Source organism: Zingiber officinale, chromosome 1B (assembly GCF_018446385.1).
Source record: "Zingiber officinale cultivar Zhangliang chromosome 1B, Zo_v1.1, whole genome shotgun sequence".
NCBI lineage: Eukaryota > Viridiplantae > Streptophyta > Magnoliopsida > Zingiberales > Zingiberaceae > Zingiber > Zingiber officinale.
Window position 1 is genome coordinate 163,406,304 of NC_055986.1, and position 12,446 is coordinate 163,418,749.

The following is a 12,446-nucleotide window of genomic DNA, read 5'->3' on the forward strand; positions in this document are numbered from 1 at the left end:
ACTAGCATTTTTGATTTTGCAAAATGGAATCTTCACAAGGTCAACTGTTGCACCATATCCCTAGCCAGCTATCTTTACCATTTTAGGATAGGATCATCAACAATTAATGAAGAGAGTTGACACAGAGATATGAAGGAAATTGCTACAAATGAATTAAATCAAAGATCTTACAGCTCTACAAAATAAACGTTTGTAAGAAAACTTCAAAAGGTCAAAATGTTATTGGTAGGGAGCAAATGAAGTTACACAAGAAAACCTGCCTATAGCAATGGTTGTATCACAAAGGAGTAAATCTTTGGTGTTGGGTGAAATCCCTAATTTACCTCCTTTCCAGATCGCATGGGCAGTCCTGGAAGGGCCCTGGGGTGAGGGTTATCACATGTTGTAACAAAGGAGTAAATCCTGACCAATTTCCAAACTATTCAAAGAGAATTGGATGAAAAAACAAAAAACAAAAAAAAAAACTGAAAGTCTCAAGCAGACTTGGGTTTGGCTCTCGTCACTCTTGAATATAGGAAGACTCCAACTAGTGCTACTCCAGTCCCTGCAATCAAAATCCAATAGAGGATTTGAAAACTGATGGAAATACCAAGTTTTCAACAGTCGAGGAAGAGCAAGGATTTACCAATGGAATTAATAGGTGAAACTGGTGTTCTGAAAAAGATAACTGCAGATATTATGACTACCACTCGCTTCACACAGTTGCCGACAGAATGCGTGATAGGAGATACTCTGGAGAGTATCATGTATGCAGCCTGCCAGTTTCAGACAATCAATCAGACATGGAATCCCAAAATGATTCAGAGGAAAGGGAATAAATAAGATGCAGTGATGTTTAAACAGAAATGGAAATCTTGTTTGTACTTGTTTAAGGATCTTCATCGGATTTCTTTGGTAATAAAAGTTTACTCATCTTCCAAAGCATCCATGATATTGGATGCTTTGCTAATATGTTTAAGACTCCAGATAGAAATAACTTTGTATATTCATCTTGGTTCTCAATTTCAAAGTGGATTGATTAGTATATTTTTCTTTTACCATCCTACAAATCCTAGCTAGTCTCATAGTGCAACCAGTTTATATATGCATGTCTCAATAGCTGTTTTGACCACTGTCATTGTGCAAAGCAACATGACTAGCCTTCTTACGGGGTACTAACAACACTCAAAACAGTCAAATAGCGATATTGTAACAGAACAGTAGTATAGTTTGTGAAACTTACCAAATGTGAAATGTTAGGTTACTATCTGTATTACATAGCATGGAGTTAGAAAGAAGAGGACATACTACTGGTCTAACTGCAATACTACCTATATTATCAACAATTTATATATCCCATGCTTGATTCAGATAGATTCTCCTAAAATCTTGCATCTGAAAATTAACCATTCTTGTGCTTGGTCATAATTCATAAAATGCTTCCTTTACGCAATGGTTATCGATTGTGCATAGTTGGATATATTGGGCACGAGTTCCATCAATAACAAAATTGTGATCAAATATGATTAAGCTATCACAAATTGGCACTCTTTGAATAGCAAGCATTCAATATCTAAGCTCTTATTTCTGATTGTTTTGAGTTCCCTATTGATTTTTCCTCTAGATTAGATCTTTTTTCCCTTTCTTTTGCATTCATGTAGTCCTCATTTACATGAATGCATTTGTGTTTTATAATTGAGTTAACACATCGAGCAAGAATTAGTAGGTAGAACTAGCAAACATTTGCATGTGCTTAACAATATCTGACCTGTTGATAAGCATGGAAACAAACACCAGCAAGGAATGACCTCACGAACACCTCTCTAATATTCAGTCCCTACAGTTAGAAGAGTTAAAATCATCAATAAATAAGAATATGCCAATATAGATATAGAGAAGGAAGAAGAAAAAAAAGTTCATTGAGTTTACTTACAGCAAAGTGCATATATGCTGGAGTGAATTTAATTCCTTCAATGAGTATCGTTACAGGGGCTAGCAGTAAAAATGACATGATTGTAGTGATCGAGAAGAGATTTATGTCGTCTAGAGATTCCTGATTGATGAGAAATTATTAGTCAACAACAAAATTTCACTGATGGAATTTTTATTATACAGATTTCAAGTGATTCACGTGCTCATCCTTTTGTTTGACTCATTAGAGTTTTCTCAACAAAAAGAAGCATTAAGTTTTAGGTAAACTTTAACTGACCAGTTAACAACTGCCAAAGTTTTTTTTGCAATTATTATTCTGCGAAAAAAAACTGCAAAATCAGATAGATTCATGTTTCAGGCTTGTACATTAAGCAAAATTTCTGAGTTCAACCATTCCATTTCCATGTTGTACAATTCCAAATTCCAACACAAATCATTAAGCATGAAATACACAAATGAGAACTATGAAGTTTTGTTAGAGTACCTCACTTTTGGTCATTATCTTTTTGCTGAGCACATTGCGAGATTGGTTGGTAAGGTTTGAAGCCATGGCGCTCCAAAATCCAGCCCTATTTAAGATTTTAAAGGAAATGTGAGTGTGATAGATAAATTCTTGATAAATAAAAATAGGGTATGCTGGATTTGGAATAGTCAAATAGTAGGAAGAAAATAAAGGAGGGATGAGAGGAAATGAAATCAACAAAGAAATAATTACTTCATGAACTATTTATTTTTGCAGATGCTTACCAGTTGAAAGAAACTTCAGTCAGAGATGCCAAAGCAACACCGCCGACAATTGGCACAAGAGAAATCAGAACCAAAAAGGAAGGAAACTGCAGAAGAAGAAAAAAAAGATTGAAATGCTTTATTACATCTTTGGATACTTTTGCCAAGCACAAAGCGGAATTAGTAAATAAACAATCAACAATAATTAACATGCAGAAAAAGGTATATAGGAACTTCATCAAGCTCACAAGGGAGGTCAGAAGACAAGTCTTTAGAAGATTACTAGGAAAATACAAGAACAGAAAAGATACAAGACTTCATGTTGGCAAAACTGAGAGTGATTGGATAAGAAAATTACCTCCCCGAGGAACAAGGCAGAAAGAATTACTGTGAAGAAAGGCTCACTCGCCTTTATTGTATGAGTGAATGAAACAGCTACCATTCCCAGACTCATATTAGTAAAAACATTTGCCAAAGTGTGCACAATAGCCAAGGGAAGAATTGCAACGATCTGCCAATGGATAGTTGTGGCTGTAAAGGACATATAGGCCATAATAACGCAAGATCTACAATGTTAATGTTCAGCACCTGTTTGGAAGAGATCTTAGGCTTCTCATATATATTAGTGAGCCACATCAACAATATAAACACAGTCCCTATGCCAAAGTGAAACGCAGTGATGGTCATTGGGAACGGATACACCTTCAGAACCTGCAACAACCAATCTCTCTTTGAGATTCTAAAATGCCATATTCAACAAAGTAAAGTATATTTCCACCAATCTCTTCTATCTAAGACAACATAAGAATTATAGAGTAACAAAAAAGATTCCTGCATAAAGAGTGATTTTTGTTTAAGCATCCTGGATTGCACACAAAAAGGACAAGTTTTAGAGATTGTCCTTGTTTGTGTATATGAACACATTTAGTTCGTGTAGGAAAAAAAACTTATCATAGTAACTGTAACTCTAACTGAGGGGAGAAGATCAAACATAAAAGTCAAATAGTTCCTTGTCAACAAGTAAGATTTCTGAAAAAAAAGGGGCAAGATTGTTCTTAACAACGACAAAATAAAACATAGTTTCATACATCCTCTACAAAAGATACTCTAGAATTTTTACTCGAATAGATGCATATCATTTTCCTCTCTGTTTCGAAGAAGAATCTACCTCTTGCTGTTTATTTCCCTATTAATCTAAAGAAGAATCTACCTCGCACAGGATTCACGGATCAATTTTTTTATTTTAATAAGAAAACCAAAGATTCCACTAGTCATGATGGAAAGTAGAAAAAGCAGACCTGTTTGTCGTAGATGTTGAAGTAGATATTGAAGAGATACCAGAGGCCGAATAGAAATCCCAACTGTAACTTGTGCACCAGCCCGCTCGTTGAACTCGAGACCTTCGTCGCTGGCCTCGGCAGGCTCTCCTCGCCCCCGGCGGCCAGAGCGGCATCTTCGGCAGCCCTAGCCACGGTGGTGGGAACGATCGGGGGCTTGGGGACGGCCGGGCGAGGCGAGGGCGTGCAGATCCATGAGCGAGAAGGCGACGGCTCTTCCGAAGAAGAAGAAGAAGAAGAGAGGAAGCCTGGCAATGCATAAAGATGGGTGGTTGCGCCGCCACCATGCTGCCGCCTCCGGCCGGCCTTCAATCGCGGAAGCAGAGGGCGAGCCGCAAAGGAGGCAGCGTTGGTGCTGTGCTGCAGCATCCTCGCTTCTTCATCTGCAAATAAAACAGGATCTGTATTTAGACGGAATCATGAATGAGACCGCGGTGGTGGAATCCTTTAGATTCCTTTTTTTTTTTTTTTTGCCTTGAAATTTTATATTAAAAAGGACTTCAAAAATATGTTTGAATTCCTTTTATTGAACTAAAAAAAACAGATTGATAATAATAATAATAATAATTAATATTATTATGGATCAGTGGCCACTAGTCGTGTTCAGCGCTGAAACAGGAGTCGGTGTTGAGGGCGATATTCGCATGGTATCGTGGACTGTAGGAGTGCACCGCTTGATTTCTTCCTTTAACCTGGCCGGAAAAGCAGTCGGGTTCAACTTTAATTATCGACGATGTGGATATTATAATAGCCACGTTGGAATTGTAGTTTTGCTTTGTAAAAAAAAAAAAGGAAAGAATGATGTCATCGCTCCAAATTATTTGCGAGTGGGACTTTACAAGTCATCAAGACAATTGCACTGCTTCATCCAATAAGATTCTTTCTTTTTTGATAAATTGCAGTAACAATAAAGAATTCAAAAATAGGGTTAAAGCAGAAGCGAATAAATTTTGAGGTAGAATGATTTTTATTTCCGAACATAAACACGTTAAAGTTAACCAAATAAAGATTGAACTCCATCTGGAATAGGTCCATACAATGTAACTAGCATTATAATAAACAAAAATGATTACTTTCATTTTAGGTAAAGAAACAAAAAATGATTACTTTCATTTTAGGTAAAGAAACAAAAATGATTACTTTCATTTTAGGTATTCTTTACCATATGTTTCAATATTATGGGAAAAAGATTGATCATCAAGTGACAAAAATATTAAAAAAAAAAAAAAATTTCAAAATAGTAACATTTATACCAAGCAATTCAATATTGTCAGTCCTGACTACAGATAGATAAATCATGAAGAATATTTTATTTTAATATAACAGCTCTTTACATAAAATAGATTAAACACCAAATCAGATATTTTATAGCTACTGAGAATTCATCCCAAAGAAAAAAAATTCTTAGACACTTAACGAATTGAATGGATAATATTATGATATTCTCTTTCATAATCTTGAGATTACATTAGACAGTGAGTACAACCCCAAGGACTAGCTAAGAAGTAATTGGTGAAAATGTTTAGGAAAACGCATTGATTATTTGTTGTACATGGCTCAATTTGTTGGCTCACCCATAATAATTCTCCTTGGCAACTCTATTGAAGGGTTGAACAAGGATCGTGCATTAGTGGTTTGCATCAAAAACAGGTCAATAGGAACACTGCACCTTATTAAATATTTTGGTGTCTAAGAGATGAATTGATAGTTTGTGGTACATGATGCCAATTTGTCACGAGAATCTAAAAAACACAATCAAACTCACGTCCAACCTGACTTGGATCACGCTCAAGTTTAAACCACAATCTAATTGCTTGAAATTGATACTATCAAGCCCATTGTGCCCATCCTTATCTCCACTATCAAAGTCTCATCTCCTTTAGACCACTTCTCATTTCTTTTTCCCTCCACAACACCTCCATTAATCTCTCGAGCATTAATCCTTTTAATTCTCATCCGAATAAAACCAAAGCCAAAGAAGACTCCTGAGAAAGAAAGACTACACGTACTACCACTAAGGCATACAGCATCAACTCTGCATCAATTCCTTTATTGTTTACGCTACTGTTGTTAAACAAATCCTTTACGCTTAAGAAACACAGCTTACTTGTATTTTGTAGAAAATATGTATAGTGTCAAAAGAGTAAACCAGTTTGAAAGCAACTATTAATCACTGTCATCACTGCCGTAGTTTTGAAAGAGAGATTGAAGTCCATTTGTTGACTGGGTTCCCCTGGTATCATGCTTTTCACCACCATCTCCGTCGTTATTTGATGGGTCAGAATCTTCACTTGCAATTTGAGGCTTCTTAGTGACCTCCAAAGTCGATCTGGGTTTCACTATAAACTTTCGTTTCACAGATCCACCTAGTTTTCCCATAGCAGAGATAAAAGAATCATAATTAGACCCCATAAACATAAAAAAATCACTCGAGAAGAATTCATAAACGTCAGCAAGAAATACCATCTTCTCTGGTGATTTTGTAGAATTGCAGCAACTAGTACAAAAAGCATAATCTGAAGTATTTTCATATCAATAGCTAATGCAAACAAATTTTCATTTGAAATATCTGGTTTAGCTTGCACTAATAATTGTTTCAATATTTTTTCAGGAAACAAGGAAGAAGCAAGATGATAAAAAAATTGCAAGCTGTGCCTGTGAAAGAAAACACGACAAACAATGCTCACCTACATGTTACTGGCAGTTGATGGCAATGGAACACAACCAAAACAAAAAAACGAGAGCTTCAGTTTCAATTTCAGATCTCAACATATACAGACATAAAGTCAACAGTTTTGAAATAAAATGGGAAGTACCAGGAAAGTTAGAATATGCACTTGGACGGGGTTCCATAAAATGCTTTCCCCAAGGAAGAATAAATGTGTAAGGTTGAATGATGTCACATGTTGACCCAAGAAATGGCATTTTCAAGAGGAAAGTCAATATCCACACGTTGAGCTACAATTTTGCACATTCATTTCCTATAGACTAGAGCATTTTCTTTCTGCCAAATACCAAAAAAATATAGAAAGCATTTTTTTGAAACCAGCTTTTTATGAAACAAATGGAACTTTAGGCTGTGTTTCCTATGAACGAAAGGATAGAGGAGAAAATAAGAGCAGGGAGAAAATGAATTTGTGCTTCCTCAAAGAGGGGAAACTAGGAGAGAATCAAGGGGTGGGTTACATCTACACTTTCCCTACCATTATTTCTTTCCTTGCCTCATAGGAAAGGAGTTAGTCTGTCATATCTTATGATATTCATATTGGATTTTATATATATTTACCAGCGATTCAACAAGGAAGATCCTCTTTATTCAACAAATTATGAGCTTGATTTATAAATAGCGTGCTTTAAATGGCAACAAAGAAGCTTCTTAAGTTGAACTTCCAGTCTGAAACTTTTACTAGTAGTTAAAGCATACCTCCATCTCTAGCATAATCAGCAACAGTAGTTTTGGTTAGAGAATCTGTTGCTTTTTCCATCTTCGCTAGAGGCTCCAAAGTAATCTTCCCCTACATAAATAAGCATGAGCTCAACCTCAATTTAAACCACAATCATAAAACACAACAAACAAATGTGATGTGGCTCTAACTACTGACGCAGCAATGGGGAAACCAATCATTTAGAATATGTCATAAAATCATAACAGACCCCAAACACCAAGTTGTCAAACCTACCTTATAAAATCAGCATAATAAGTACACAATGACTGGCGTTCAAAGTAAATTATTTATAAAATATATATAAGAAATTATCTTAGAGTCAGTCATTGCTCAAGTTGGGAATGCAAAAAAAGCATTATCATACATTCTCAGAGTGCACCTATATGTATTTTAGGTTTGTGGCACTCTTCTATAGTTCCTAAGCCAAGATTCAAGCTACAAGGAGATTGGCACAAAATGGTTTGTGGATCTCCCATCCCACAAAAGAATACAAGTGTTGAAACTGACTGAATGCAGAATGACATGAAGAAGTGCAAATCATATTGGTGCCAGCTCAACCATTGAATACTAGTTGCATATTTACAACTGAAGCTTCCAAGGCTAGAACACTAAAACAAAAATATTGCAAGAGTATGCTAGAAACCTTCATTGACAGCACAAAGAGAACAACAACAAGTGATAAACACAATGATGAAATACCTTTGAACTTTCACTTAGACTAGAAGATGCCTTGCCTAGCTCCTCAATGTCATCCTCATCCTCCTCATCTATTCTTCGAACAAAATCTTTTGAACCCTATAATAGCAATTTGGCATATGGATTTTATAAAACTTTAGCACCTAGAAAAAGAAAACATATAGCGACTACAAATGCAATAACAAAATAGAAACCATACTTGGATACTTACATGGAAAGTTATAGATTTAATGAGTGCTTCATCTGCCTCATCTAGCTCTTCCATTATTTTTCTCTCCTGTCAGTGGAGAAGATAGTTATTTAGAAAGAAAAGAAATAAAAAAGACAATTACTGATATGATTCAAAATCATAGTATGAGCTTACAATTAGTTGCCAATATAATACAATTCTTTATACTGATAAATACCAGATGATGTCAAAAAATTTTAAGAAAGATATACTAATAGAAATTTTAAGGAACTCTAGCAGATTCTGGGCATAAAAATATAGCCACACAGTGAATATCTACTATCTTCAAGTTGTGACTTAAGTTCACTCACCATTACTAGATAGGATGTCACAGTTAACAGAATACATTTACAAAATCGACATCATTTTTTCATACCATACCATCTAAGAAATTTTCTATTGTATGGAACTCTTTTTAAACTGCAAGTAGAAGAATCTATTTAGTTTTACAATTTTATTCATCTCATAGGAATTATTACTTGCTGCATAAACTTGAAGGTGATCATATGAGTGGCATGTCATCCTTAAGGGAGAAAATCTCACCAAATATAGGAAGTTGCTAATATTTGTAAAATTATAATGCCATACAATATCCTTTCACTGATTTGGGGTTTCCAAAACAGTGCCAGATGTCATGAGACAGAGTCTTAAATAATGATTATACAGATCCAATTTTTAGTGAGATAGATCATATCACCAAAAACAAATGTGCATGCTTTCATGAAGCAAACTAAAGAAAAAAAAGAGAGATAGAAACAGGAATCATAAAAGTATTTACCTTTTCATATGCTGACCGTTTTAACGTTTCCAACATCAAATCAACACTAACAGTTGCATGCCTAGACTGCACAATGGAACAAAAGTGGTTAGGACAACCTTCCATTTGTTTCCTGAAAAAGCTAATTTTCAAAATGTCATCCATAAATCATAAATGAAGAAAAAGTTTAAGTACCTTCATGGATCTCATCTCTTCGAGTGCAGCAAGTATGTCCATATCTTGTTTGGAATCTATAGCTCGATTCTCCAAGGATTTCATAGCATCACCCATCTCTTCTTCAGCTCTTTTTCTCTTCTCTTTGTCAACAACCTGGTAAGAATATAAAATTACAAAGTTGAACAACAGAATACAGTACAAACTAATAAGCCAAAAGCAATGCCAAAAAACTGTTGCAAGAAAGCAATCATTCACCTCCTCTTCATCACGCCAAGGCTCAAAATTACGGGAAGCACCAGATTCAACTGTGTAGTCAGAATTCTGAGGATCTGTCTTGAACGTAATCTCAGCTGAGCATCTAGTACACTTGATGTAGAATCTAAATATTGGAATTCCCAAATAAGTCTGCAAAGAATGAAATATATTGACGGCTAATTTTCCCACAGGAATCAAATTTACAACAGAAGAGTTACTGAGCCTGATAGTTTATTTTAACAAAAATGACGGGCTTGAACTAATCAGGCAAACAAAGGAAATTGGTCAGCTCAACTATATAATGATAATTGAATGCTGATAGTGGAACAGAAAGGCCTAGCAACTTGTCCGAAACCAATTCCTGTAGAAATAATTTTAATTCCATGTCAAGAAAAGGGTCCCTAAAAATCATAATTGCAAATTTTAAGTTTGAAATGGAGTGAGGAATCAGAATTTCATTTATTCTGTTTGAAATCATACAATAAGAATGTTTAGTATTATAACATATTACAGTCATGTTTACAGAAAATCTCAGAACACAAAAATATAACCACCCAGATGTCATTGGATCCTAAATCCCAATTCTTGGATAATAGAATTCTAAATTTCACCTTCTTGTTTCCCAAACACTATCAGGTACATGGTCCAATATTATACATAGGATTTTTTATTCCATAGAACTTTGTCATTGCAAAAAGGCACTAAAGGGTACAACTTGCATGTGGAAGAAAAATTCGTGAACATCCAAAATAACACACGACCCCCAAAGTCCAGGCATCAAAATCATGGTGTCTGGGGGAAAATCGAAGAAAATGAGAATCACTGTAATCCGAGCGTGGAATTTAAGTCATTTCCTAATGTCTAAGATTTCGCATCTGGATCAAAATTAACTGGCATTTCTAGGACAAAAGCTGAGTCAAATCTAGGAAACAGAAAAAATACCAAAATACGTACTAAGTTTTGGGGGATCAGCATTGCAAGATATCATGTTCATTGGATTATTGACGTAACCAAAGTTACCACTGTGGAAAAAGAAAGAAGAAAAAGCGATATAGCCGAGAAGAGCTAAAGGGGAAACCATCTCACCTCTCCAATGACGTCCTCTTTTCGTGAGTTGAACTTTGTGCCCTTATAGATGTAGGTACCACAGGTGCCGCAGCGAATGCTCATCGGAAGCATCATCCGAACTTTCATTTGCTGATTTTTCAGCTGCCGCCGACGAGGGATTTTGGCCGGATCGAAGTCCGGCGGGTAATACTTGTTCAAGACCTTGCGTTCCCCCATGTTCGCTTGATTTGGCTCCTCTCCTCCGCAGTGGAATCAACGCCAATCTTTGGCTCCAATTGATCGACGGGCGAAGAGACGAACTTCTAACCGAGATCGGCCGCGAGTCTGCGGAAAGGAGGAAGTAAGCTTTTAAACCCTAAACCCGGGGGCCTGAAAAAATCGAAAGAGAAAGACATAACTAAAAAGGGAAATTATAACTAAAAGGGACATAAACTACCTTTTCAAAAGAAATATCTAAATTAAAAATAAAATAAAAATATCTTTTCAAAAGAAAATATCTTATTTAAAAAAAAAAAAGTCTAAAATTTATTTTAGAAAAAAAAATAAAGTTAAAGGTTTTATTTGAATAGATCCATTAAAGGATCTTATCATTCTACCGCCCTTCAAAATAACCTTGTCCTCAAGGTTGTTTATTAATAAACTCTGAAAATTTTTTTTGAATGATATCATATAATTCTCATGTTGCATCATCGATAGATAAATTGTCCCACTGAATTAATAGTTCAACCGTCGCTTGATTGTTCTTTTTCACAAGTCTCCTTTCTAAAATAGCATAAGGTTGAAATTTAACTTCGTCATCTGAATTCACTTCAGGAAGGTGTTGTTGAGGAGTAAATTTATCGCCTAATTTTTTCTTTAAACAAGACACGTAAAATACATGGTGTATTTTAGAATCTTGTGGAAGCTCCAAGCGATAAGCAACAGGTCCAATACGCTCTATCACTTTATAAGGGCCATACAATTTCGGTGACAACTTCATAGAGGTTGAAGTACAAATTGAAACTTGTTTGTATGGTTGAAGTCTTAGAAAAACCCAATCTCCTATTGCAAATTCTCTTTCCGAATGATGCTTGTCGGCCAGTTGCTTCATTTTTGCTTGTGCATTGCATAAGTTGTTTTTCAAAAGTTGCAATATTTGGTCCCTTGTGCGTAGGTTTTGGTCAACTTGATGCACATTTGTTGATCCACGTGTGTATGAGTTAACTGAGGGTGGTATGCATCCATAAACGACCTCAAATGGGGTAATCTTAGTAGCTGAGTGGTAGGTCGTATTGTACCATCATTCTGCCCATGGATGCCAACGAACCCACTCCTTGGGTTTATCACCAGTTAAGCAACGTAAATAATTCTCTAAACATCGATTAACCACTTCTGTTTGTCCATCAGACTGTGGGTGGTAGGAGATGCTAAAATTAAGTTTAGTGCCTTGTAATTGGAATAATTCTCTCCAAAATTTACTTGTGAAAATCGGATCTCTATTAGTGACAATAGATCTTGGTAGACTATGTAGTTTGATTATATGTCAACGAATACTTGAGCAACACAGGCAGCTGTATAAGGATGCGATAATGTACAAAAATGAGCATATTTTGTCAGACGATCAACGACCACCATGATAGTAGTTTGTCCTTGTGAAGTGGGTAACCCATCTACGAAATCCATGGAAATGTCGGTCCATATTTGTTCAGGTTTGGGAAGGGGTTGAAGAAGACCTGGACTTGCTACATTTTCTCCTTTGTTTCTTTGACATATATCACATTCAGCGACAAAGTTTTTGATGTCTTTCTTCATTCCCTTCCAATAGAAAGCTCTTGTAATCCGTTTATACGTGCGTAGGAAGCCAG

General features: G+C 35.8%; 2 protein-coding genes across 2 annotated transcripts; both read right to left on the minus strand.

Moving 5' to 3' along the window:
• Positions 1–130: 130 nt before the first annotated feature.
• LOC121988400 (phosphoenolpyruvate/phosphate translocator 2, chloroplastic-like) lies at positions 131–4,419 on the minus strand. Its single transcript, XM_042541808.1, has 9 exons — positions 3,936–4,419; positions 3,226–3,348; positions 2,996–3,148; positions 2,659–2,744; positions 2,396–2,480; positions 1,913–2,032; positions 1,748–1,816; positions 626–755; positions 131–544 (listed from the first exon to the last, which is right to left on the minus strand). Exons 1-9 carry the CDS (start codon positions 4,341–4,343, stop codon positions 474–476), a joined length of 1,245 nt encoding a protein of 414 aa, XP_042397742.1. The 5' UTR covers positions 4,344–4,419; the 3' UTR covers positions 131–473.
• A 1,577-nt stretch (positions 4,420–5,996) lies between these two features.
• LOC121988407 (splicing factor YJU2-like) lies at positions 5,997–10,994 on the minus strand. The gene is made up of 8 exons (XM_042541822.1): positions 10,621–10,994; positions 9,535–9,684; positions 9,298–9,432; positions 9,124–9,189; positions 8,328–8,393; positions 8,120–8,215; positions 7,399–7,489; positions 5,997–6,340 (listed from the first exon to the last, which is right to left on the minus strand). Exons 1-8 carry the CDS (start codon positions 10,816–10,818, stop codon positions 6,141–6,143), a joined length of 1,002 nt encoding a protein of 333 aa, XP_042397756.1. The 5' UTR covers positions 10,819–10,994; the 3' UTR covers positions 5,997–6,140.
• Between the last annotated feature and the right edge of the window lie 1,452 nt (positions 10,995–12,446).

Bases quoted from the DNA above. Each gene is read 5' to 3' on its own strand.
- LOC121988400 (XM_042541808.1), bottom strand. From the start codon at position 4,343: ATGCTGCAGCACAGCACCAACGCTGCCTCCTTTGCGGCTCGCCCTCTG. The intron at 3,349-3,935 runs GTCTGCTTTTTC...TGGTTGTTGCAG, and splicing joins TCAACATCTACGACAAACAG to GTTCTGAAGGTGTATCCGTT. The intron at 3,149-3,225 runs GTGCTGAACATT...ATCCATTGGCAG, and splicing joins CTAAGATCTCTTCCAAACAG to ATCGTTGCAATTCTTCCCTT.
- LOC121988407 (XM_042541822.1), bottom strand. From the start codon at position 10,818: ATGGGGGAACGCAAGGTCTTGAACAAGTATTACCCGCCGGACTTCGAT. The intron at 9,685-10,620 runs GTGAGATGGTTT...CATTCTTTGCAG, and splicing joins AAGAGGACGTCATTGGAGAG to ACTTATTTGGGAATTCCAAT. The intron at 7,490-8,119 runs GTATTTCATCAT...TTATTTATGTAG, and splicing joins GTCTAAGTGAAAGTTCAAAG to GGGAAGATTACTTTGGAGCC.